Source organism: Dermacentor silvarum, chromosome 7, assembly GCF_013339745.2.
Source record: "Dermacentor silvarum isolate Dsil-2018 chromosome 7, BIME_Dsil_1.4, whole genome shotgun sequence".
Classification (NCBI taxonomy): domain Eukaryota; kingdom Metazoa; phylum Arthropoda; class Arachnida; order Ixodida; family Ixodidae; genus Dermacentor; species Dermacentor silvarum.
Genome location: NC_051160.1, coordinates 33,512,412 through 33,540,366, shown reverse-complemented (window position 1 = coordinate 33,540,366; position 27,955 = coordinate 33,512,412). Strand labels below are relative to the sequence as shown.

General features: G+C 47.3%; 1 protein-coding gene across 1 annotated transcript in view; it reads right to left on the bottom strand.

Moving 5' to 3' along the window:
• The window catches only part of LOC119457892 (scaffold protein salvador), a 30,106-nt gene extending 12,244 nt beyond the window's left edge, over window positions 1-17,862 (bottom strand). Inside the window, exons 1-7 of the mRNA XM_037719656.2 lie at window positions 17,605-17,862; window positions 17,009-17,137; window positions 15,319-15,676; window positions 12,183-12,385; window positions 7,737-8,009; window positions 2,420-2,729; window positions 1,530-1,754 (exon numbers count right to left, since the gene is read on the bottom strand). Coding sequence (XP_037575584.1) covers window positions 1,530-1,754; window positions 2,420-2,729; window positions 7,737-8,009; window positions 12,183-12,385; window positions 15,319-15,676; window positions 17,009-17,096 — 1,457 coding nt within the window. The 5' untranslated portion in view covers window positions 17,097-17,137; window positions 17,605-17,862. The remainder of the gene's footprint in view (window positions 1-1,529; window positions 1,755-2,419; window positions 2,730-7,736; window positions 8,010-12,182; window positions 12,386-15,318; window positions 15,677-17,008; window positions 17,138-17,604) is intronic.
• Between the last annotated feature and the right edge of the window lie 10,093 nt (window positions 17,863-27,955).

Below are 27,955 nucleotides of genomic sequence, written 5' to 3'. Positions count from 1 at the left end.
TGCTACAAAAGTTTCGTAGGCTTTGTTTTGATGCACGTCGGCAGCACACACTTCCGGCGGCTCGTAACAATGCAAGTTCAAATCTCGCACCTATGTGGTCCGGCGAGATGATTGGAGGCATAAAGAAAGTTGGCACACCTACATGGCTGCACTTCCGGCTTCAAATTCGTGACGTCAGGGCCTCTCCTATTTTGCTTCTTTCCTCCATTAGCCTGAGCAATGAGCACTGACCACCATTTTGACGAGCCTTGATCTGGCTTGACTACGGAACTGGCTGCATGGAGCCGCACGCAAGTGACAGCCGCTCCTATCACACTCCTATTAGAAGTGTATCGTGAAGCGCCGTTTGGCATGTACTGGCCATGGACAGCAGCCTGCAACAATATCCGTACTTTGCGCAATGCACTATGTCACTACAGCGTGGAGTGAGTGCATCAACCGCACAGCACTGCTTCGCGAGGTGTGGCTTCCGCATAGACGGGGAGGTGAAAACGGCCATGGTGCAAACTGAAGAGTCTGAAGAGTTAGCAGGAGCCACTAGTGACAAAGCATGCAGCGAGGCAATGGATACGCTGGGTGCCATCGGAGTCTCGTACGACGGCTACGTCTCCGTGGATGCCGTCGTAATGATGTTGCAGTGCCAGGGCATCGCCGAGATCATTGCAAACTCGGTCGCGAGTGAGGAAGAGCACGAGCCCCAGGATTCCGGGGATTTAACAGATCCAAGCTTTGCACAAGCACTTGCGGCTCTGGACCTCCAGTGCAGGTACAGTCGAACCCGGATATACCAAACCCACATATAACAAATTATTGTGTATGACGAACAGCAGTACAATCTCCTTGAAATTTTTGTATAAAATTTTTATTTTATATATCGAATTACCTATATATCGAACATTTTTGTGATCCTTTTCAGATTAAATATATCCAGGTTCGACTGTACGTCACACCTCAAAGTGACGCTGACAGCAATGCGCCCTTTCAGGCGACTGAGAAACGCGTGGTGTTGTCCAGCGAGCTAAATGAACGCCAAGCCTCCATTCTCAAATCTTTTTTAGCCTTGAAAGGCAACTTTGTAGAAATAAATGATTTCGAGTTGAAACTACACCGTTTTCATTCATTGTTGGAGCTTTCCTCACTGCTGCGTTTTCCTGACTAACGTTTCCCTTCCCCCCCCCCCCCCCCGGTCCAGTGAAAAAAGTATGAACGGGGTTCTACTGTACTCAATCACACTCGTCGGCACTCACTCATGCTCCTATTCAAGCCCCTACATACTTGCCAACATTCACATTTACTGGCACCCACTAATGCTCGTAATTCTGTCCACTCACACTTACCAGCACTTACGCTCGCCCGCTCACATTCGCCCACAGTCACTCATACTTTCGTCCACTCAAACTCACTGGCACTCATTCTGGTTCATATGTCCAACGCAAGTCTGTGAAATCAGCACAGAGCGCGGATGAGTTGGTGTAGTCATGACTGAGTACGCCAACCTACAACAGTAACAAAAGGAGTTCAGCTCTCACTTGACGTAATAGACACCGTGGTCGGGAGAATCAACGCGCTCCCAGCCGGTGGGCAGCCCCTCTTTCTCGTAAGGGTGGCTCCAGTGGGTGGTCTTGGTGTTGTGGTCTATGTAGTAGCGTCGACCGCGCATTGTGTAGTCCACGGTCCAACCTGGCGGCAGGGGCAGCTCCTCTGCGTTCTTGGCCGCCAGTCGCGGCTGCGAGCCTCCGCCGCTGTTTGGAAACCTGCACGCAGGCCCCCCAAATCCACCAAATTACTGTGATTGATGGGATGCTGGCAATCGACGAGCTGCGGTGCCAAAAAATAGAAAGAGCAGCCTCCGTATGAAATTTAACGTCTGAAATACGAGTAGATGCCTTGCGAAAAATATAGGCGTCCTTGATAACATTTTTTTTAAAGCCAACATTGCTGCTCATCAGAATCAACGCAGAATTAATTTCGACAACCCGACTTAAATCTACATACACTGGCATCATTGCATTCTGCCCCCATAGACATACCGACTGCCTCAGCCTCGTGTCGGCTCAGAAGCAGAACATCTCAATAGGCACTGAGCCTTCTTGACCGCTTCAGCCTTTCTATATTTTACCTTGTTTAGAAATTGGAAACTATTCGGTATTCAATGCGGTACTGAGAGGTTTTTTTTTTCCTCCGAACATTTGTATTCAACTAATCAATCAGTCTTAATTATGAATACAACAGTAACAAGTCATCCAGACGGAGGTCCCTTCTTCACTCAATTCGTTTCATTCAATTCTCATTTGAAAATTTAGCAACAGTAAAACCTTGTCGTAATCAATTTGAAGGGCAAGACTAACTTACTTCGTTATCAACAAGTTTTGCTGTGTTCCAGCAACTCTAAGTGCCCCAGAAAAGGCAGAACTCGCACCTCTGCAAAGATGTATTGCTGCCGCCAGCAGAGGACACGTTCTGCGGTGCGAGGCTGAGAAGCTGCGGATGACTGGACGTGGGAGACGCAGTCGTCGCCACGGCGGCGGCCGAGACGGCGAGGTGACCGCTCGGGATAGGAAGTGCGGCGGCGGCACTTGTGATGGCGGTGGGCAGGAGTTGGCTGGAGCTGAAGATGCCCGGGGTGTACGTGACCACCGTGGTGGCTGATATCGACACCGGCGATGGGAGCTGATGCTGGCTGCTCACGCTGCTGCTGCTGCTCACTGGGCTGGAGCCTCCGGCGTTCACTGGATGAAGACGGGAACAGAAAAGAAAACTGTCGGACTTTGGCAATGAGAGTAGTTTAGTCGATACTACGTAAACACCCCCTTATGTAACACTTGAGTTGACTTGAAGCGCGCATCTGCGCCTGTCCTTCCATCTGTATTTCCCTTCCCATTTCAACTCTATTCGTCCAGCAATTCCTTCTATGCTGAACTCAGTTAATGCGACAGCAGCATTCCTGTACCCACTCCATTGTTGCAATATGTTGTACAATGTACTCATCAACTTATGCGTTGAAAATGACGTGGTTCAGCTTGACACTGCCACCTTCTCAAGAAAAGCAACTAGTGTTTCTTTGGTGATGCACGCAGCGTCCTCTTTGTTCACTACAGTACATACAGTATAGACCACTTATAACGTAACTGTTTACAGTGTAGGACCGGATATAATACGGTCTTTTTAGACTCCCGTTAATTTCCCCATAGCACTCTATATATACGCGTATCGCTTATAGTGCAGTTGTGGGACACGAAATACTGGTTGCAGTGCGGCTGCCTGGAAGTTCGACAGTCAACCTAGACGGCAAATGCTCCCCTCAAGCCACAAATATTGTATTTACTCGAATCTAACGCGCACTTTTTTTCCAATAAAACAGGTCCAAAAATTGCATATGCGTTAGAATCGAGTATGACCCTAAATCTGCGTTACCATATAGCCGTCGGCATTTCAAAATGGCTGCCTCGCACGTGCGTCGAGCCAAGCTACTCCCGAGCCTAGCTACTGTAACTTCCTCCATGTGCTGCAGTACACGTGCTTAGGCAATAGTCTACAGTCTGTCTTCACATTCTCTGCGTCTGCTCTATCAGCATGAAGTACCGAGTTCATCATGATGCCGCATTTAAAAGGAAAGTGATCATGTGTGCGGAGACAGACGAAAATCGGGCCACATCACGGGCGTTCGGAGAATCCGGAACTTGCATTCGAAACTGGCACAAACAGAAAAAGAGGATTTTCGCCAGCAAAGCAATGCGGAACGGTTTCAGTGGACCGAAGCAGGACGTAATCCGCGACGATCCACTTCGGCGATACGATCGCCTTGGCCCTATCTTGAAAGCAATCTGCGATGGAGAAAGTCCGCTGCGCGTCGTGTTCTCGCCGCTTATAGGTCGCGTTGGAAGCGAGAGGCATGATAGCACAAAGGTCAATTCGCTCGCCCTGCCTTGTCACTCGACCGTTTTCACAGTTTGTTTCCGCGGTCAATGATCGAGATGTGTTCATGTTTGCTTGTGCGCGTGTGACACCGTGCTTGTTAATTTATTTAGTAAGCGAATACGGAGCCTATAACACGGTGACAGCGACGGCAGAAATGCGCCTGGAGTGTCCATTATCGCAATAGCATAGTTGTTTTGGTTATAGTGCGGTACCGCTTATAGTGCAGATATTCGTGACTCCGGCGACTTACGTTATAAGCGGTCTACACTGTATTGCCTGGTGTGCCCTCCGAGATTGATGCACAGCTGCCACCACTCGGAGCCTGTTGTGTTGGGTGCAAAACCCAACACAAATTGACAAACGCCACAGCTGCACGATAGTGCAGCAGTTAGCGCGTCCACTTGCAAACTGTACATTGCCACAGGGACATGGGTTTGAATCCCAGTGGCAGTGATGAAAGAACTGATTTGCCATGTTCAGTGGCTGTGGTGGCGTGTACAGTTTTGCTTATCTTCGCCCTACTGTGACGGTGGGGTGGAGTTCATAATGCAGGCATTATCAAGTCATGACTAGCAGTTTACTGCTGTCCCTGAAAAGGAAAGTGTACAATCATTGCATTCTACCAGTACTAAAATATGGGGTAGTAACCTCGAGGTTAACAAAGAAGATTCAGAAGAGGTTAAGGACTGCGCAACGAGTGATGCAACGAAAATGTTAGGTGTAACGTTAGGCAAAAGAAAGACAGCGGTGTGGATTAGAGAGGAAATTCGAGTAGCCGATATTGTAGCTGTCATTAAGAGGCAGAAATAGAGTTTGGTAGGCCATGTAATGCGTAGGATGGGTAACCAGTGGAATTGGAGAGCTCGTATTCGGAGGATCATAGCGACCATCCGCTATATATCGTTCATATCATATGTCATATAGATGCCATATCAGCTCCCTTCCCTCTTTCCCAGTGCAGAAAAGTAGGCTATAGCTCAGGCCGACCTTTACGCATTTCCAGTAAAAAAAAAAAAAAATCTTTGTTCTGATGAGCAGTGTTGCTTACAACCAACAATTCACAACTCAATCCACAGCACACTGCCTGGAAACCAGTGAACATTTAGTTCCCCCGTGCTGGTCAAGAGGAAGAGTGAAGCATTCTAAACAAGAAATACAGAGCTGGCTAGTGGTTGCCTCTACTTCAGAAATATCATTAGTCCATACCTGATCCTCGCAACGCACGTAGAGACGCATGCTCACTTCCCGACTGTGTTAAGCAAAAGTGCTTCCATACTAAATGCGATAAGAAAGACAATCCAGCATGCCCTCAAGATTTCTTCGATGAATGCTAATATTCCAAGAAATCACTATTCTGAGCTTTCATTTAGAGAGAATAATTTACTGTTCAACACAGAAATAACTCTCTGGTAACTTAGAAACTATAGGCAATTGTTTTCGCGTGAGAGTTTCATGAAATCTGATGACAGCTGAAGCTGTGAATAAAAAAGACCTAAGCCTCTCCTCAACTAAATAAGGATTTATAGGTATCAAATGGTTCAGCGGAATTTCTGCTAAAATGAAGATCTTTGATAACCCCCCAATTTAGTCTTAAAAGAGGTCTACCATTGCAAAGTACCCATCAATTAAACGCACGCCCACTCTCTATGTGTCTAAAGTAGAAAACTAGCGTAGAAATGATATTAAGGCTCCTAAACACAGTCGATACCTAACACGCAGCCGATTTTTTAACAAGAAAAATGGGCAAGGGTCTAATATGTATTGCACAACAGAGGCCGGTTTCTGAAAGTTAGCTTCACCGCAAGATATCTGTGTTATGCAGCAAAGCATATGAAATCTGCAAAGAAGGTTTTGGTCTCGCCTGATGGCACCTTGCAGGCAATTTCTGACAAATTGCCAGAAAGCAATTTGTCAGCTTCTGACAAAAAAAAAAGCAAAAAAAAAAAAAAAAACGCAGTGTGCTAGGTTTAGAATAGCGTATATACCATAATCGTATAAGCGTAGGATGTATAACCGGTGGACCATTAGAGTTACAGAATGGATACCAAGAGAAGGGAAGCGCAGTCGAGGACGGCAGAAAACTAGGTGGGCTGATGAAGTTAGGAAATTGGCAGGCGCAAGTTGGAATCAGCTAGCGCAAGACAGGGGTAATTGGAGATCACAGGGAGAGGCCTTCGTCCTGCAGTGGGCATAAATATAGGCTGATGATGATGATGATATACCATAACCGGACATTGTGTGCTACTGTTATTGCTTGAACAACCTCCTAGCACAGGCCGCAAATAGGTGTATTTGACAGGAGATGACGTGTGTTCAACTCATTCACTGCCCCCTAAGCTCTGCCGAGACAGACGCTGTCACAAAAACGTCGCTATTGGGATCACTGCGGTTAGGTGCATGCATGCCAACTGCTCAAGTTCGAATTATCTGGCAAAGGCCAATTTCAAGATCAAAATACCGAACGAAGGTTTGCACCCATAAATATGCATGGGTGCCGGCCAGGACTTTCGGCCGAGATCGAAGTAACCAAAAAATTCGAGGTAACCGAAGTCAAATTAACAGAGGTGAATTATAAATAAGTGAAAATGCAACCGTGGCACATCACAAATTTTGTTTTTAGCATCTCACAATCATGTGAACTAGGACGATGTGCTAGGAACACGCACCACCTCCGGTGAATTCCTGTAAACAGCTAGTGCTTTACGTAAGGGGGCGAAGAGTGAAAGTGGGACTGTATTCTAAGACGCTCCCTTTTGGGGACACAGTCACTTTCCAGAGACTTTGCATGACTAGCACCAGACGCATCTGCGTGTATGAGTGACAGCATTCCTGGCACTAGGCTATAATACAGTCTGCTTAGCGCTGTGACAGGAGGATGCCGTCACCGTTCACGTTGACGCATCCACGACTAGTCACGAAAAATCTTGCGAAAGTGATTGCATTTGCGGAAGTGAACGGCCAAACATAGAGCCTTGGGTGTTTGCTCTCCTCCACTCACAAGCGAGATGTGTTCGCTAAAGACAGGTGCGACCTCGTTTTGGATGCCATCGCACAAAAGCTGATGTGCCACACGTGAATGCCAGTACAATGCATTATGACGATGTGCAGTTGCATTCAACATGAGCTGCAACATGGTGACCGTGGTCGAAGGGTGCCACAAGACTGCATTGCAGCATCGACATTTTATTACGATACCATCGACAGATGCTCAAGAGACAAGCCGCCACGAAAAAGACGAAGTGTCTGGGTCCTTGGCATGAGCGAGTGTCTGTCTGGCGGTCTGGCTCCAGTGTAAATAGCATGTAAATAGCCTCTTTTGTCTGTGTCTTTCCACGCATAACATTCTGGTGGAGGTTTGCGATCCCCATCCTCGCTACGGAGTTCCGCAGTGGTCGGTACATTGAGCTTGTCACCATGCCTCCTGGTGACGAGACCGCATCAGCAATGGCTGCAGCTCATGAGACTACTCCAATCGTCACAGTTGCCCAACACCACAACCCTGGTGTGTTCTCTGGCCTGGAAGGACACGACGTTGACGAATGGATCAAGCTCTATGAACGCGCCAGGGCTAATAACAGGTGGGACCCCACGATTATGCTCGCCAATGTCAATATGAAAAGTTGGTTTAATGAATACCAGTAAATGGCGTTTAGTTTTTCGGTTTTTCGCACGCTGGCACTACCTCGCAGCTTTTGGACCCCTTCAACCATGGGCACCATGTTGCAGCTCATACTGAATGCGATGGCACAAAGAAATGCAACATGCTGGCATCGCCTTCACATAAATGTGGCTTGGGATCACCACAAAGGAGCCCTCACCGGACACCCGAGTGATGTGCGGCGGGCCCGGGCTGTGAAGAGGTTGGTGGTGCTCAGCGGGATGAAGCGACAGCTGGTTGTGGCTCTGCTGTGCGTACTGCTGCCGCTTCTGCTGGTGGTACAGCTGGATCTGGTAGTTCTCCTCCATTTGGTGGTAGTAGTTGTCCTGCAATGCCGAGTCCAGGGCCAGCCGGTCTTCTGGCATCCCCCCCGCTGCCCCGATCATCATCGACGACGGTGACGGCAGAGGCTGCTGCTGTTGGTGTTGAGAATCTGTAAAGTCGACAATTGAGCTAGTTGGTGACCGATCATCTCGAAAAGGCGTTTGCCGCCGGTGTGTCTGTCGCCCACATACCGTATTTACTCGCATAATGAGCCTCTTTGCGCAATATGCGCAAAGTTGGGGGTTCCGTTCATTAAGTGGGGTAAAATTTTGACAGGGTTCGTACAGGTTTCCAAGAAAAAAATTCAAGGACTTTTCAAGGACCTTTCAAAAAATTTTAATATTTAATACGGTAGTCAACACACGTTACATCTTATTAGACAGAACAAAGGAAAGTTATTTGACTTAGTGCGCGTACAGTTTCATTTGATTAGATGAAATTCTGAAGCTCAGGGCAGGTCTTTCAGTTTCTTTTCTATTTGCGTCTTAATGCTGCCGAGTTCTTCAGCCTTCGCTTTTGGGGTCTTTCTCAAGCTGTTTGATTTCACCACGTGCGAGATGTCATCGGTTCTCTCAGCCTTTCTTTCTGCATATCCATCTGCAAAGGCCATTAAATCGGCAACGACTGCCTAAAGCTTCTTTTTCTTCGTCTGCAACCCTTCAACTTCTTCCATGATTGTGCGCCTTTTTGTCTGCTTTGAGTTTTCCTGGTACCGTTTCTTTTCCGATTCCAAGTGTGCACCGTAATGCTGCCTCGCTGCGGACACAGCTATTCTGAGTTCTTTTGTTATAGGAACATTCAAAATTCCACCTGCCCTGTCCACTGCGTCACGTATGATACGCTGTGAAATGTATGGCAAACCTTTCAGATTCTCTACGGAGATCTGGCGATTGACGCTGAACCCCCATTCGACAGTTGCTTGCCCATGGCTCAAAACAAGCAACAGCCTCACTGCTTTCCACAGCTCTTTATAGGAGGGATTGAAGCTCAGGAGGTCATGAAAAAACTTATCCAGCCTGCTAAGGCTCCTCAAATTTTCGCGCAGTGGGGGTCCGATGTATCCGGCGCAACCCAAAGTTTGTAATTGTCGTTGCTGAGCCAGGCACTTTGAAATTTACATTTTCCAGGCATTATTCTGAACCATGCGCACCACAACCGAAACGGGGGAAAAAGCAAACAAAGCGTCGACGACACCGGAGCGCGCACGCAGATAAACAAAGCACAATGTGGCCAACAGACAACGAACGCTCAGGCTATGAGGCTGTACTGTTTTTAGTGGGTTGCCAATAAATCCAGCCCAAGGCGAACCCCCCAAAAAAGTGAAACACTACCAAATTCAACTGTTAAGATTCATGTAACTGCTTTTTCGTTACAAATAAGCATGATGGCACAATTTGTATTTTTCCCGAGGAGGTCGAGACGCTCTAGCCTCATTGTGGCCAGCAACTTATGGCTTTTGGCCAACCCCGAAGTCGAAGCAAGCCAGAGGGAAAAAAAATAAAGTGCGCGACGGATGCGCGCTCGCTTCTTCCTCGAGCAGGAAGATTGACTTCGCGGTCCCGGCGTTGCGGAAAGCAATGAAGTTTGCCGGGACCACCCTCAACCGCCATATAATGTGAGTCGCACTGTCGGACCCCGTGAAAACCCCAAGAATTCAAGGGTTTTCAAGGACGCAAAAGAAATTCCAGGACTTTCAAGGATTTCAAGGACCTGTGCGCACCCTGTTTTGAGCAATTTTTCTTCCGCAGCCACCTTTAAGAAGTTGCAGTTTCAACCGAAAGTCAAATTACCGATTGCGATAGCAAATGCGTAGACAGCTATACGAAGTGAGGATAGTAGTTTTATCAGCTGTATAAACTTGCAAACATTTGCTAACTATGTAAATTATCAAGCATGGCGTCAGCGTGCACAGGCAAACATGAACACATCAGACTCGATGACCGCGGACACTCGATGTCAAAACGCTGGCATGTGTAAGCGTGGCAGCAACAGCGAGCAACGTGACCTTCGTGCCGTGTATTACTTCAACACAAACTGAGCGGCGAGAACAGAGCACGTACAAAGGTTAAGTAGCCGTCGCACCTGGACTCGGCCCCTGACGCAGATCGCTTTCAAGATTGGGCGCACGTGGCCGCGCAATGCGCAGTTACTGCGTCGCCCCCCTCCCTCCCTTCGGGGCCATGCGCGCGACGGAATAAGGCGCGTTTCCTTCCCCCTTTCCTCCCACGAACGTGGGAGATTGAGCCGCAATCGTCAGCACCAACAGCAAAAATGTGCCTGAAGTGTCCATATGATTGCTATCACAATAAAAGTAGGAGGCACACGGTACGAGTCCGCATCCAATATGGCGTCCGATACAATCAAACCCACCGGTTGCCCATTTCGGATGCCGAATCGTACCGTGCCTCTCCTACTTCACGGCAGCAAGTTCACGATGTGTTCAGTATGCGAGGATGTGAAAAAACACACTTCCGATTGTAAAAGTGAAGTGGGGGGCGAGTTCAGTATGCGAGTATATACGGTACTTCATGTTGCATTTTGTATACTGCGCCCTCCCCTCCCCTTTCTTAGGCGTTTGAGAATCCGATTGAGAATATGCACAACTGCAGAGTAATGACATGTGCAAGGTGCTCTGTCTCATGCCCAAGAAAAAATGAGATCAAACAGTTTTACACTGAAGAAACCTATTGTGTTTACCTGATTCTAGCACACCTCCAAATCTAACGTGCACCCAACTTTTGTAGGTTTCAAGCAAGAAAATTAAAGTACGCCTGAATGTAACATGCCCCACATTTATAAAAGAAAAACATAGCATGCCCCTCGCGTTCGCAATCGGAAATGAGACATGCAGAATTCACCTTCACGCAGTTTTGGTCCTGTATCTGATTGTAACATCTTTGCAAATTTCAGACCCGTTTTCTGGGGAAAAAAAAGGGGCGTGTTAGATTCAGGTAAACACGGCAGTACTTGGATACTGTATTAACCCGATCGTAACACGCCACCTTCCAAGAAAATGGTTCTGAAAATTGCCCGAGTGCTGCCATCGCACACAAAATTATTTCCGGCAGAACCCATCTAGTACGATGATTGTCCACGTTATGCGAGACCATTTGCACAACACACACACTTTATTCAACCTCTTTTACATCACTGTTCACTTTGTCGGGTGTGCTAAGACCGCTAACGCAAGATGGTGTGTGCTAAGTACAATATGTACAATTCCGCGCCCCTTGCCAACTGATAGTGTGGCGCCAAAGATATTTACTTACCATGCTACTGGCTTATGTTCGATTCCTCGCATGGGACTAAATTTTCTTGATTGCATGTTTACGCAATCATTTTGAGCATTAGAACAGTGTGCTGTTGTGCTTGGAGACCGAGGTTACATCTGACCAAGAGGCTCGAAACATGGGGAGCAAAATGCCTGAATGAGCCAAGGAATGTAAAGGAATAAAATCAGGCGCACGCTAGATTTTGGTGCAAATTATTTTCTTCCTTTGAACTCGTAGAAACCCAGTGAGCATCAGATTCGGGTGGACACTGGAATCTGGTAAATGTGGTTATGTACATTTCTTTTAAAGTATAACATTCATGGATTACCCATGCCTGAATCCAAGTTATGTTTTTTAACCCAATATGATCGTATGTTTACATAGAACATATTTGTTTGTATTTGCATAGTGAGTTGTTCCAAGCAGATGACACGTCTGTACTTCGCCTTACCGAGAGGCATTTAGAGAGTGGCCGTATTGCAAATAAATACAAATGATTTTGTCTGAACCATTTCACCTGAACCATCATTGTTGACGAAGCCAGAAATTATAAAACAACTCACATGTTTAAGTGAATAATAAAAACTTCACTTCTAATTGCAAACTGCTCGGCTGAGTGCGGATGTGTTTGAATGCACCTAATGTTTATGAAATAAATTGTTTCACTGTTATAATGGCGACATTGTACTTACATTATAGATATTATCAATTTAATGAAGTATGATGTATTGTTTTATTACTGATATCCCATGATTATTATTAGGTGCGTTTGCACTGCGTCACATTATATGTGATGCTTATTAGTCGTCTTTTTTTTTTTATAAACAGAACTTCCGCCGTTCCAATGAGCCAGAGGTCTTAGTCGGGTAAATTGTGACCTACTTTTGTTTTGCCTTGTGGGCAACGCATTTAACTGCTCAAATAAAATAAAATTCCAGAAAAAAAAAAATCTCTAATGCCTGCCATACATGCGCTCCAAACAGTCCCAACGTATAGAGTGATTGGCTTGCCTTCAAAGAATGGGCCAGTGGAGCCCTTGTGTAGATGCATGGGCGACTCATGGGCGAACGATGGCCGCTGCGAGACGTAAGGATTGGCGTACACGTGGGTTCCATGTGCCTGACCCTGTGGAGAGACGAGCACCACCTGCTGCGGCACCAGCTGAGGCACCGTGGCGATGGGTCTCGCTGCCGCCACGCTGACACTCACACCCCTGAAAGCCAGTCGCAGCATTTGAAGAATCATCATCAGCCAATGCAAGTCCAATCGTTGCACGAAAGTTTCCTACGAAAACTACTACAGCAGTACTCCGTTTCATACTTAACACAACGAAGGCTAGGGAGACTTCTCTCACCGCTTGCATTCGTGGCCGAAAAATCATCCACCATGCCCCAACTTAATGTAGCTTATACTTTTAGGCCACATTATACAGCATAAATATTACATGAAAAGCATCGTAGATCTGAACCAATATGCCACCAAACGAGCGGAGTGGCATGTTACATGCCACTTTTTTTTATGGGTGCTGCCATATTGCGTAGGCAGTAGCGCCACCTATGGGCAGTCGGTGTGCTGGCTTGGGCGAGTGCTTCGCATTGTATGGCAGGTGCATGCTCGGCAGTAGTTTTTGATTATTTCGCACACGCGTGGTCTATGTTTAGTATGACGTGGCACCTTCTATGTGGGAAATAGTTCTGTTAGACCCACTGAACTGTGAAGGTGATTTGAGTAGGCATGGCCGGCGTTTCTACTGGCATTTAAGTGGACGGAGCGCCGTGCCTACACGGCGTGTAGTTATGTGTAGTTACCGTGTAGTTTCTATTGCCTGCACGAACTGTTGTGTGTGTATGTGTTGTGAATTATTTTGGCTGTATTCGTTTTTTACTCGACGAAGAGCAGCGACATCTGTGAATTGCCAGCGTGAATTGTAATATCTTCTCACTGTCTAATTGCTTGGTGTAAGAACTAAAACATTAGAGGGCTTATGTACTGCCAACCCAATGCAATCCCAAAACATCTAAGCACCAATCGTTACAGAATATTTGTGACAGCCACCGGCATCATTCTCGCGGATTTCAAGTCTACTGTGTTATGTCTATGTTAGCCTCCTGGTATCAGGTCGATGTCATAGCTCCAACACAGCAATCACTGCGGTAGGTAAACTAGCATGATACATGTAAACACACTTTACCTTAAATAATGCGCTCCGATGTTCGCATTTCATTTGACGCCAATAGAACCTTTATCGTGTTCATGAAGTGGTATGATGGAAACATGCTGGAAACAGTGATAGGTGAGTGTGACAGGGATTGTATGCCAGCATTTGTGGGAAGCAGGCGACAAGAGCGGCTGTAGCTGTAAGAAAGCAATATTTTGTTTAGTTTGCCTGATAAAAAGGTCTATACTTTACAAACTGAAAGTACAAAGGTGAATAAATAATATATATGATTTGACATAATCTCGTGTCCATGAGTTGTATTTGTAATATATGAAGTAGCCATTCCATACAGAAAGAAGGTGATGCAGATCATAAACAACTCTTGGAAACAAACAGGATCCTATGACCAAACTAAACGTGTAGCTTCCACACCATTGCCTGTTAATATGAACCACAGTACAGAGACAACGCTGGCACTGCTATTGTTAAGCTACCATAAATATGATGGATATTATACTCAAACCCTGTTATAATTAAGTCGCACCAGACACATAAATATTGTTGTTGATGCATGGATGGGTGTTGTCAATTTTCATTTTCCCAAACTTTTACATACTTTGATCATTTACTTATATTTTTGCTGTTGTCTCAACTGAAAATGCTGAAACCTAGTTATGCACCCAAAATTTGCTATAAGCGTATATTTATTACATGCTCATATTCAGGAAAACATTTTAGATTTACTTGGTTATATCTCCGTGCATTGTATCGAGGTTTATATGTATGTTTATCTGTCCTAATCTTTGTCCTAGTCGCATTAAAGATTCAGCGCCGATCGCGTTTACCCGCGTTCGCGCCGAACGCGTTTACCCGTGTTCGTGCCGAACGCGCTTGGTGTCCGTGACTGCAGCTGATGCCTCTGGCGGGGGCTCGGCAGGTTTCTACCAGAGAACTGGACACTAGTTGCTTCCGAAAGACTGAAACGAGAGCTAGGGAAGTTGAAACCAAGCGTCACAGAAGAGAACATCTCGAGTTTAGATTGAGGGAAGCCGAGAGTTCACGTAGACGAAGATGCGGAGGCTTGTGAATGTGGCCGATTGAATTCATCGCACTACTACGCTGGACATCGCGAAGAAATCCTGAGCGCTAGGAAACTGAGTGTGCGGTTTGCCACTACTTTAGGCTTTCCCCAGCTCCGCTGGTCTCTGGTGTTTGTGGTAGCAGAGCCACGCATAATTGTTTAGCTCTTAATATGCATAGAATAAAGCGATAATGCCTATACAATAAAGAATGCGATTTCAGACAATGAGTATGGCACACTTAATAATATTTGACTTAGGTAGCGTAATCTATGTGCATGCATCTCTAGTACCAGGTTTCACCACAAGTTGGTGTGACATACCGCTTTTCACAACTTTCTGTGCCAATGCAAAATTATGATCCCTAATTAAACTCCGAACAGGATGCTCAATTCTATCACTCTGAATGACAGTCTTTTCATTTAAACCACCATCTTATGAGATGTGCTGAATGGTTGTCGGTACCTTTAAACCATAAAAATGTTTGCTGGGCTGTGCAACTTTGTCAAACGTGTGCAGTACCGGCTGGCCGTTAAAGCTGGAAAAACTACAAGGTGTGAGTGCACTGCATATCAGTTTCAACCGCCCATTTTTGTTTCCTTCATTTACTTGTATTAAATGTAAGCAATAGCAAAAGACGTATTACAGGCAAACAAAGACTTTACACGATGACTTATTTTAAGAAAGCATTATATGTGTAGATATGACTATGTTTTAAGCCAAGTCGTGTTCAAAACAAGCCTCACACACTCACATAATAAAATCCTTGCTAACTAGCAAATATCAGAAGTAAACTGCCATCAGCACATCTGCAAGGTGGCTTGTGCTACCAGTGAAGCTGATGCTGGAACGCTCGACACCTAATCGACACAACTGGTTTAGTGATTTAGCAAAGAAATAAGGCCTCACCCAACAGTGCTGGATGCTGCGTGCCTTGCCTTCGGCGATGAGCTGGCTGAGCTTTGATCGGGCACGCCCAGGGACGCACCACCCCCGGCTGTCGACGACGATGCTGTGCTCAAATGCGAATGCTGCCCAACAGGAACCGGAGACGCGGACCTTAGAAATGGTCCCAACGGAGCGTTGTGCTCTTTGGCATTTCCGGAAGCACCCTGTGGCACCGAGAGGCTCTGTTGGCCTGCCCGATTCTGACAGGCTCGGGCACATTTCTGAGCCAAGCTGGCAGGCTCCGACGCAGACTGCTCTTGCGCCTCTTCGGACGATCGCTGGTTCTGGCGGTGGTTTGCGGTGGTCCAGGTGTTTACCACTGGAACAAGGTTCATTATTTGCAGTCAACGGTTTAAAGGGAAAATGTCTGGCCAGGCAAAGTCATAGCAATTATAAATATTCTCACCGACCAGGTGACGACGAAATTGGCGTTTTGGTGCTTGTACGGGCATCTTATTCACAAGGCACTGCACAACGACAAAATTGACGATTTGGTGCCCGTATGGGCCCCAAATCATCAACTTGGTCATTGTGTAATGCTTGTACAAGGCCCTTCCTTGTACATAAAGTGCACGGGCGCCTTGCAAATAACATGCCCGTAGAAGCACCCAAATGTCTATTTCATTATCGTGTGGTCAGTCACAAGATTTATAACTGCTATACAAGGTACTATACTTGCAACATGCTTTTGTTTCACGGAAAACTCGACAATACACAATGACAGTCGGTGTAGCCATGAAATGCAACACACAACTGAACAAGACTGAGTTTTAGAGGAATATGAAGACTTGAGGTAACCAACAGCGGTCGAATAGAGGTTCTAGTTGGCCTAGTTCCTGTACTGAACCAGGAACTATCCATATAGCCTAATTGTCCAACTATCTTGATTTTACATTCTCTATACATGTCAACAAAAGCTTTCTTAAACTAAATGCCTTGAGCTAGAGCCACCTGTCTCGACAAGAGAACTTGTCTTCCCCGACAATATCCGCTGTTTGTCCACTGTTAACATATACAACCAAGGCATTCCCACAGTTCTGTCGTTGTAGAGTATACAAGAACGGGGATGTCTGTGTTTTTATTGGTAACTCTGTAGAGATGCGATTTGACCATATTTTAAGTACTCTATGCTCTTTGTCCTTTCTAGTGTATATTATTATCATCGACCTCGTCTTCCCCTGCGGGCTCTGTCTGCAGGGTGCCAAATAAAAAGTGTTGGTTCAACCTCTGTCTTGCAAGTGGTGGAGGTGCTGGTTACAATACCTAGATTCAAACGAGCTTTACTAGATGTGAAACTGGAGTTAATGGTAAAAAAATTAACCATATGCACCCAGTAGCTTAGATATATAAAGCTCGTGCACAGAAAATTCCTTTCTATTGCGTTTTCGTGCATTACAAGCAGCCCACAGCGAAGTCAAAAGCACATGTAGGTCAGCTTGATGAAGGGAAAAGTCGGAACAGCTATTCCAATTCACGCGATGCAACCGTCAAGTTCAGCAAACGGTTACGTGTAGCGTTTTTAGTTGGCGGGGGAAACGAAACGGTTTCTCGCTTTCGAAGTTGCGTCAATTTTGCAAAAGGCAGAAAAGCACTGCGGCGACAGTAAGGTTGAAACGAGCATCAGTGAAACGAGCATCATCCTCCGACTGACCTGGTACATGCGGTGGTGTTTCCTTTTTGACGTACTTGCCTGCCACACCATCTCGAAGATATTTGAGGTCCTTTTTCTTCGATAACATCAGACTATCGCTTGATCATTGTAGGAAGACCACCTCAACTCCTGCCGTAGAGAGATGCGACAAAAACGAGAGAGGTATCAGACACGACGACGACGTCTTGCTCTGATAGAGATAACGGCAAAAGTGTCGTCTGAAAGGAATGCGGCGCATGTAAAAAAAAAAATTAAAAGAATAAAAAAAGTGGGGGTCCTTAATTGCAACAGCCCTTCTAACTTAAAACCCCGTGAGGTAAAGAGCTCGTCAAGCGTTCCAGCAAAACCCAAGCCACGAGTATATCTTGGTGCTATCTGCTTGAAGTATGTTAAGTCGAAAGTACTTCACAAGCAGCAGGCAACCTTATTTAAGCAACGCACGGTACACATTTGGGGAGCATTTTGCACATTCCTAAAGGCGCGAGACGCGACCGCCGCAGCCAAGTGCGCGATTTTCTGTACCTAACGGTACGATAAACTGCAAAGTCACTTGAAAAAATAATTTTAAGACCACAAAGTCATGCGGAGGTGCATACCATTTTAGACGCGGGTCACTACAGTTTTCACCTTTGAAGTGGCGGCGAGTTGTTTACTCAGTTATCGGTCGCCCTCGGCCGCTGAATGTCAATACTTGTCATTGGCCGAGCGAGCATGATTAGCGATGCGACACGAGAAACTATTTGGCTAGAAAGATTAGCACGGAACTCCACAAGTTGCCCCCAAAAAGCATAGACGTGTGCCGAGAAACGCTGAGAAAGTAACTGCCCGCGATGCTGTCGCCATCTGTAGTTGTGTCGGAGAAGCGCACCAAGATGACGCTGCGCGCATAGCTGCGAGCGCCAATGGCGTACACTGGCGCGTTTTCTTGCCCGCTTTTCAGCGACTGAGATGCGGTGATGCAGGCGAGAAATATTCATTTACTCGGAGCAATAGAAAGGCGGTGTTTATTTCTGTTGAATAGTAATGGTGTCGGTGTTTGTCAAAATGCGTAATCTAACTTCTCAGAAGAGCTGCTTGAAGGGGTAGAAGTGTCAAAGTTTGAAAAGCGTTTCTTTCTTCTTCCTTTTCGAGAAATGAATACAACGCAACGGATTGGTTGATTCAGTTTGACATATCAAAGAAACACAGGGGCTGTGAGAGAGGCCGCAGTGGAGGCCTCTAGAATCCAGATTTCTTTTTGCGGTCCTTTTGCGATCGGATGATCAATATGGAGCCCCGTGCTACGTCGGTGTCTTTTAAATGTGCGTTGCTTCTGTTGGACTGACTCTGTTAGACTAACTCGCGCTGGAGCGTTTTCACATTTTCCCACACTGACGCCGGCAACACATGAAGCAGGGCCAATGTTGGTCCGACATCGTAAAGTATTGGGCCGACGTGGAGGCATGCTCTACGTTAGCCATGCTGGACTTGCAAAAAACAAGTATGGGTATACAATGTACAGAAGGCGCACAACTAGCACGAGAGCCGTCAGACTCGTTCGCAGAACTCGGTACACGCTGGAGCATTATTAATTTGCCAGCAGCACAGGAAGCATGGCCAATATTGGACGGACACGATGTATATATGTACCAGTGGCGCACCGACGGGGGGGGGATTCGGGGGTTGTAACCCCCCCCCCCTGAGGCCGACTTAACCCCCCCCCCCCCCTTTTGTTTAACCCATTTTCTTTCCTTACGCATTTCAGTACTGCAACTAAGATGTAAGACGCGCAATCGTCTGCACACTCGCAAAAAGCGCATTTTTTTGACAATTTCCCGTGAAAAAAATCGAAATTAGTGATGTTTAGATGGTATTGGCAAACTGTCAACCCCCCCCCTGGCAGAGATACTGGGTGCGCTACTGATATGTACATATCAGTGAAGCGTTGAATCACAGGATGTGTGTTTTAAATAGCAGGATATTGCTGACGTTTCGGCCGGAGACCAGCCTTACCGGTAATAAGGCAGTACCGGTTAAAAATTAAAATTAAATTATCGGGTTTTACGTGCCAAAACCAGTTCTGATTATGAGGCACGCCGTAGTGGGGGACTCCGGAAATTTGGACCACCTGGGGTTCTTTAACGTGCACCTAAATCTAAGTACACGGGTGTTTTTCGCATTTCGCCCCCATCGAAATGCGGCCGCAAGGCAGTACCGGTAATAATGATATTATTAAGGCAGTACCGGTAATAATATCACCTTCGGCGCTTGTGGAATGAGTGCCGCAGTGCTACAGTTGACCAGGCGAGGGACAGTTCCTCCTTAAAAAATAGAAGGGGGGAGGGGGGGCTTGCCTCCCCCCCCCCCCCCCTGACATTAAGCGCTGGTGCGACATCGGGCAGCAATGACCTAGCTGACGTTAAATAAGCGATCACGTTGAGCCACGCGAACCAACAGAAAACGAATGGGGGTGCACAATGCAAAGGCACACTACTAGCACAGCGACCGTAAATTAAACTAGTTCGCTGTAAAAAGTTACAACCAGGAAAGTGACTGAAAAAAAAAAAAAAAAAAGCACTAGGTCCGAATGTATCGGCTGGGCTACCCCATGCCGCCCATTCACAGGTGCTATCCCACTACTGCAGAGCGCGGGAGCTTTTGCCTGCTGCGTTTCCGCCCTGGGCCGGTTCGCTCCTCCTTAGGCGACCTGGCCACCACCGGGTTCCCCTGGGGTCACCATATCGACGCCCAGCTTAGCGCGGACACCCGATCAACATAAGTCAACATGGGGCAGGACTCCCAGCCTCAACCCGTCCTCTAGCGCAAGCCTCCAAGCAGCTGGATTACAAGGGCACGCCACAACCCCCGGCGTTCGGCGATGCACAATCGCGGGGTTTTATATACACCAAAACGTTTTGCTTGGAGGGATTGTCTCTCTCCTGTTTTTTTTTTTTTTCGTAACTCTGAAGAGGCTGATTACACATTACAACGTAGTGTGTTTATATATCTACGATACTGCGAGAGAATGCGGTTGTTACGATGGTTGTCACTAATACGACGACACAGGCAGCGCAACCATAGCAGTAGCGCACACTACAAGAAGGTTTGCCGTACCGTTGCCAGGTGACGCCACCACCGCAGCAACCGAGATTCACGGCAGAAGAAAGGCTTTTTGAACTATTGGTAGATGGCAGCACAGATCGCAGCTGCGCGCCTCTCGGAAGCCATTGCAAGGCTTCAGAGGCAGCGCGATCTTCAACCAACCTATGCGCCAACGTTGTTCAGTATCACGTAATAAATGCGCGGAACTTACCAGGTTTCTGTCCATTCAAAAGAAAAACAAACTTTGGGCGGTTGCGTGAAACCGCCGTGAAGGAACGCGCTCTATTACACAAGCGCTGAACCAGTTCTGCCTACGTAGGACGCAAAATTTTCAACTATAGTCGGGTACAACTTAAGAAGACAGGAGAGGCCCCGCTCAGATGACCGAAGCGGAGCAGCCGATTTCCTCCGCGACTAAAGAAATAGTCCCGCTGACGCGACTCGCCCCGGCTTGAAGCGTGGGCTGCCATGTTCTGCGTCGGCGGGGACACCGGCCGTCCAGCTCATGACACAAGTCTTAAGTGCGCGCCCATTGGTGGAGGCTCGTATGCATCCGCCTTTGAGGGGGCAAATGCCGCTGTCTTCTAAAGTTGTACCCGACTTTTATAGGGCCTAGCAGTTTTGACAAAAATTGCCCAGAACAAGTAAGGTTTCAAAATTTAACTTGTGCACAAAGTTGAGCACTCGACGTGCACTAAAAATAGATGTCACAGTTCAGTAAATGGTATCACATCGAGCATATCAAGCGGGCAAATGTAATGCATGATTTTATACCTCACGTGAAATAGTCGCAATGTTTACGAGAATATTGTGATAGTCCTACTCACAAATTAGCGGTATTCTTCAGAGGGATGTGCTATGGGAATGCTATACGACAATGACAGAGCGCGACAGCTCTACAACAAGGCACGAAGCACATCATACCCAAGACCGGTAACTTTTTTTTTTTGCATAATTACGAGGACTGTATATTTTCGTCTAAGAACGCTTGTGGCCGCTGACTACAAGGTACAATTATCATTAATGGAATTGTTCAAAATCACCCCTGACACATGTAGCACAATTACACTTAACGAGCTGGCTTACTATCCGAGGCAAACATTATTTGAAAAAAAAAAAAGTAAAAGCTACAGAAATTCTGAGGATTGTTTAGTAATGCGGAAGCATTGTTTGGCCCGGCTGTGACTTCGTTTCTGCTCAGTTTTGCTTTTCCCAGCTTATGCGCGTCTACTCAGGGCCTTTCCAGTGCCAAAGAATGCTTATATAGGCTTTAGTAGACAATTGTCAGATTTTATCGCCGCGTCCGGCCCCTTCAATGCTATCGTACCAATTGAGTCGGAATGTCCGGCACGCGCGCGTTTCGACGGAGCAGAGCGGTCGAAATGGATCACCAAAGAGGGAGAGAGTGTGTGGTTGCGAAGGGGAAGAGGCGCTATTTTCCGCAGTGGCTCAGCATTGCGTGAGGGGAGAGTGCATGAAAAAGTATGTATAAACGTTGTGCATCACCGCTATTCCATGTCACCCTCGCTGTCGCTCCCGCAAGCCTGTGTTACGTGCGCGTTCCTTGTCCACGCAAGCTCTCGCCGGCGTTCTGTCTACGCCTCGGTAAATACTGTTGTGAAAGTCCCCTGAACAGCTTCGCTATAAGATGACCGTTACAGACAAGTCAGCGTGGCTTTATTTGCGCTACATAAAGAACACCGCCTACCTAAGAGAAATGTGAAGAATGGGCCCCATTATAAACGTCACCGAGTTCGGAGCATAGTGACAAAACCTCCTTGGTTAGGAAGCCTACATTCCTTCGTATAATGACCGTGAATACGAACTCCGCGACCGCATTCAGTAATGCAACTAATATATATATATATATATATATATATATATATATATATATATTGCAGGTTTTTTCTTTTGTTTTAGCACTAAAGGACACACAGCAAACATGATGTTCCTTCATAGTACTTCCAATACTAATGATTTATTTATGGATACAAATAAAATTATTTAAAAAAAAACTGCGCCCCAATTAGAGAAACACTCATGGTTATGAAAGATGTAGCATGCAAGAGGCGCTGAACTACTCGGCTCCAACGGTAGCGCTGCGTCGTAGTGGTGAACATTTCCGTAACGTTGCAAACATATAAAAACATCCCATTTGAACGCATACATGCACATTACCTCTTCGACATCAGCAATTTCACGTCACATAATTAACCTTCATGCATGAGGTATAATTTGAATCATTGTGTAACTGTGTGTTCGTAATAGTCTATGTACTATGTTAGTGTAGAAACATCTCCTTTGAACATATGTACATTGCCTCTTCGACATCAGCAATTGCACATAAACTTCACGTATACGGTATGATGAGACATTTCGTTATTGCATAACTGTGTGTTTCTGTTAGTCTATAGATAGACATACGTTAGTGAGATCGTGTGGACTCGGACGCGTTTATAGGGCTCAGTCCTTTGTATGCGATATCGGCCTGGTGGTGCATTGTGACGTCGTCGTGTCCTGCAGTGTCCGCATCGTCTTTTGGTGGAATAAAATTGTTCTCAGCACAGTTACTTGTAAATAGAGTGCTACGAATGTTGCATGATTGTCAAACGTTGTGTGTGACTGTAATTGGATAGTGCTGATAAAATGTCGCAATCGATTCAGAGCATGTAAATTGTAAATATGTTACGGGATGCAACAGACTTTACCTTTGTAGAAGCATTCAAAGCGATTGCAAGGTTTCAAGTTGTGATGAAGCTCTTCGAGCGGCATTCAGCAAAAAAAAATTCAGAGCCCTTCCGCTACTGTGAAGATGGAAGCCAGCGTAGCTGTGACTATGGTGGGTCTGCTATAGTGAATATTGCTATAGTGAATTTATATATAATCATTATTGACTATATGTTCGTCAAAGAACAAGGACACCGGCGTATTGTTTTCGCCCGACGCGATGGCCTAGTAGTGCGTTTGCTGCGTTAAGTCTGCCCCATTGTCATAGACTCGCGTATGAGCCACACCGTTCATAGCCGCGGCACACTGCATGGCATCATAAGGATCGTGATGCCTGGATCCTGGAAGATGTGGTTAAATGAGCGTCCGTCCCATAGCGACTCCAAAGGGCAACTGCTGATAAAAGCGCTAGCGCGATCTCTACGTCACGAGACGAAGGGGCACAACGATTGGTGGAACTGTGCCGCCGTCGAGTATCGCGACACTTGGGAAAGAGGCATCGGCGGTGGCGAGGGGTATAACAATGGGCCATCCGTCATCCGTTTTGACACCTGTGCTAAGGCACAACTGGCGGGAAACCGCCACCCACATGGAGCCAAACCACCACACGCACGTGAAGCCGAAAACTATTGATCTATTTCCGGTCTACCTTCTGAAACCTAGCCTATAACAGCATCGCATATACGTGGTGTCGGCATGTGGCCGCGCGACGCAGCACGCTTCTGCTGCGCGTCAGAAACAGCGCCCTGGCCGCTCTACCAGGCGGCTCACAATGCTGGCGTCACGAAGAGCGCCACCAGCGGCGTTGCAGGCTTCGCACCCCTCGATGGCGTATACGACTCGAGGCCAAAGGAAAGCCGTCGTCGTTCGTAGCTGCAAGCTAACTTACTCAGTGTATGCGTCATGGCATTAGCGCACCGACGGGGGGGGGGGGGGGGGGGGGGGGGGGGTTTGTACTCCCCCTTTTGTTTAATGTTTAACACTTTTCTTTCCGTGCGCCTTTGAGTACTGCAACTAAGATGTAACTCGCGCAATCGTCTGCACACTCGCAAAGTTGCGCAAAAAGCGCATTTTTTTGGACAATATCCAGTGAGAAAAATTGAAATTAGTGCTGTTTGGATGGTATTGGCAAACTAAGGCAAACTGTCACCCCCCCCCTCCCCCCTCCCCCCCCCCGGCAGAGATCCTGGGTGCGCTACTGCGTCATGGTGTGGCACGCACACAGCAGGAGCGCTAGTAGTTGCACGCATAATACTCCTGACTCCGCATGCAGAGCCGATGGAGCGGTGCCGGTGGAGCGGAGTCGATGGAGCGGAGCATGATGGCGCATCCACCTGGCCCTCGTCATTTTTTTTTTGTGTCAAACACACTGCACGTCTCTCGGTGACCTTCCACGCAGGAGGCAGCGCATGCGCCGTCGATACCGTCACAGCCGACGACGACCTCAATGTGTCCGCATAACAGCTGTCGCATAAAAAAAGGAATGCTACCAGAAATAGTTCATAAAAATAAAGACGCTACAGAAATTCTGAGAATTGTCTTCTAAAGCGTAAGCGTTGTTTAGCTTGGCTGTGACTTCGGTTCTGCTCACTTTTGCTCGCTTGTTTTAACAGCGAAGCGGTGTTAGCTAACCGTAAAAAGTGCCGCCTGCCGCAAAACCTCGCCGAGCTATGACGTCACTGAGATGCCTAGCAACCACCTCGCGGAGCGGCGTACGCCTCGCCTCCTGTCCGTGCCGTGCACATGTTGCCTTGATATGGGACGTTAAGGAGAGGGAAAGAGAAAATGAGAGCGAGATAGAGAGAGAAAGAAATGGTAGCAGCGCCAACGAGGCAACGCGCTAGCTGCTGCCGACGCCGCCCCTGTAACACAGGCTGAGGAGGTCGCCATTTCCCTTGCGACCTCTCACAGTAACTCCAAAGTCATCATTACGGATTCGCGGCTAGTGGGCCGTAACTACGAAGCAGGGTACATCTCACCCCTAGCTGACAGAATACTGCGCAACTGCACGAGGGACGCGGACCCTCACCCAAACGTATTGTATGGACACCGGGCCATCAGGGATTGCGGGGGAATGAGGCTGCAGATGCGGCTGCCCGAGCGCTCATTTCCGGGTTTCCTACCTTAATCCCAATGGACACAGACGGGGACGGTCACCTCCTCCTCCGGTACAGGGAAATTCTGGAATACTATAAGGATAGTTATCGCCGCTACCCTCTCCCCGCAAGGGGTTGAAGAAAGCGGACGAGCTCATCCTCGAAACCAATACGAAACCAAAACCGTCCTGCAATAATGAAACATTTCGACCGTATGGTCACAGGACGGTGCCAGCACTGTGGTTAGATGGCGGACACCTAGCATAAGGTGTGGGCCTGTCAAAACAACACAGCCCTCACCCCACACCCAAACCCTACCCGAGAGGACTGGGAGGCGGCCCTGCTCGGCTGCTCAGACCTTCAGGCCCAGCATGCCTTGGTCTGCCAGGGCGGCGGCTTCAACCAATGCGGTCCCGGAATAGGGACTCCACCTAGTATGTAGGGTCCTCTAGTCAGGTCCCACACCTCTACTTTTGACAATAAATGATTTTCCCCACCACGCCGCCCGCGTTTCCCCGTTTCCCGCGTTCGCGCCGGGGAAGCGCGGGCGGCGTCGGCAGCAGCTCGGCAGGTTTCGACCAGCCACGCCCCGGCAAGTGTGGAAGCGCAGCTTGGCCGTGACGTCACCGGGGAGATAAAGCTCGGAGCCGGCGCGACGGCGGCACAACTCTCGTTGACTCTGTGGCGAGTACATGTAGGCTTGACATGGGACGATCAAAGAAGATCCGGACACCCGAAGAAGAAGCCGCTCATCTCGTAGCGCGCCGCGCGGCCAAGCGAGAATCTACGCGTCGGCGACGAGCCGATTCGGAACACCGTGCCTGGCAGCGCTTAGCATTTCCTAGCAAAACTTAGCCAAACCTAGTAAAACCTGGAAGAAGCTAGGTCGATCATCAGCTCCACTGTTTACTCCAGCCTTGCACCACTAGTGCAAGCTGCCCACTTTTTCCTAGCTTATGCGTGTCTACTCATGGCCTTTCCGGTGGCAAAGAATGCTTAGGCTTTAGTAGACAATTGTCAGATATTCTCTCCGCACCCGGGTCCTTCAAAGCGATCGTACTAATTTAGTCGGATTGCAGGGCAGGATGTGTGCCTCGACGTAGCAGAGCGGGATAAGGAAGCATCAGCTGCGGCAGTAGCGCGCGAGGCGTTGCGTGAGGGGACAGTGCATCGCCGCAATGACATGTCACCCTCGATATCACTCTCGCAAGCTTGTGTTATACGCGCGTTCCTTGCCCGTGCAAGCTCTCACTTGCGTTCTAACTGCGCCTATGGTAAGGCCCAATGAAACGCGCTCGCTTGCCCGCGAGGTGTTCAAAACTCGAAGGACGCTCAGCAGCGTTCAATTGGACATTGGGCCGCCCCAAAATCTCAGGTTGGCCCACACCCAAATTCAAGTTGGCCTACCCAAGTTTAAGTGGACCCACCCCCACACTTCAGTTGGCACACATGCAAATTTAAATTAGCCCGCCCCCAGATTTCAACTTGTCCCATCCCAAATTTCTAGTTGACCCACACGTAAATTTCAGTTGGCCCACACGTAAATTTCACGTTGGCCCACTCCAAAATTTAAGTTGGGCCAACCTCATACTTCAAGTTCACCCATCCCCTAATTTAAGCTGGCCCAAGTTCAAATTTCAAGTTGGCCCACGCCAACTTTAATTTCGCCCATGTTCAAATTTCAAGATGGCCCACCCCCAAATGTTAAGTTGTCCTACCCTCTAATTTAAGTTGGCCCATCCCTACATTTCAATTTGGCCCATACCCAAATTTCAGTTGGCTCACCTCCAAACTTCAAGTTGACCCCACCCCAAATTTAAAGTTGACCCACCCCCCAATTTCAATCGACCCCCACCAAGCTTCCGCATGCATTTTCTAAGGAGCCCTATTTATTTCTGTTGGTATTCTCTTTTCATTCAATTTTTTGCTTTAAATTGTTACTTATCGCTTAAAAGCTACCAATCATATGCATTCACACTGTCATAACGATGAAGTGTCTTAACTTTGCAAATTAAGCATTTTTGTGCAGATACAAGGCATTACACTTTTCACGTGACAGGGCTGGGGAGCTCGCCAAGGAATGCTTACACAATTAAATGAAAGTGAATTATTGAGTAATTAACAAACTCTGCTAATTAACTTCTAACCTAATTAATTTTTGTTCCTCGTTCCTGTCATCAAAGTCAGAGAATCATTTGCAACATTGTGCGTACAGCTCGCCGAGGATTCTTGTCGCAAATAGGGAAGGAAATGCCGTGTTAGTCTCTGCACTAACACAGCAACCGTGTTCGTGAACAGTTGCTGGAACAGGTTCAAGGAACCATGTTCTTGAACAGCAAATGGAATTCTCGCGTTTTCAGAATTTTGCACCTACTTAAAAAAATGGCAGTTCTACCTTGAAGCCTTTTATGTCCGTTCACATGTCATGAACGAGGTGTGCCTCTTTTTGCAGCTTCACGTCGCGCTTATTCGTGTGGTGTGTTAAGTCGACGCAAAATGTCACTTTCGGGAGCCACTCGTAACCGCACCGTAGTGGCTCGGCGCGATCCTTCTGTGCAAGAAACGCATTATTTCTTCCACTTATATATGGTTAAAGAAACGAGGCAAAACATTTCCGCAGCTCAGCCATATCGAACTGCCGTGTGATAGGTCACATCTACGAACTCGAGATTCCGTCGCCTTTAGAAATTAACGAAACTGCGGCAGTTGAGACCATGTTTCAGAACACAGGACATGCCTATGCGTATGCCCCACACCGAAGCCCCGCTCGCGAATACTGCAGTGCAAGAACTTTGGCTCTCAGAATTCGCCAACTTCGGCCACTTCTGCTGTTTGCCCTACGAGCCCTTCTTTAGATATCCTATTTTAAGCACAGAAAAGCGTCTGCGAACGTTATAGCGCTGGCACCATTGCTCTCTTCCAGATTCCATGCACTACCTCATATTAATTGTGGCCCTAAAGTGCTCTATGTTTCATTATTGCTGCACTCTGCTTCCGCTTCATTTGCAGATTATCTTGGCGGGTGCTTGAGTAAGTACTTCCT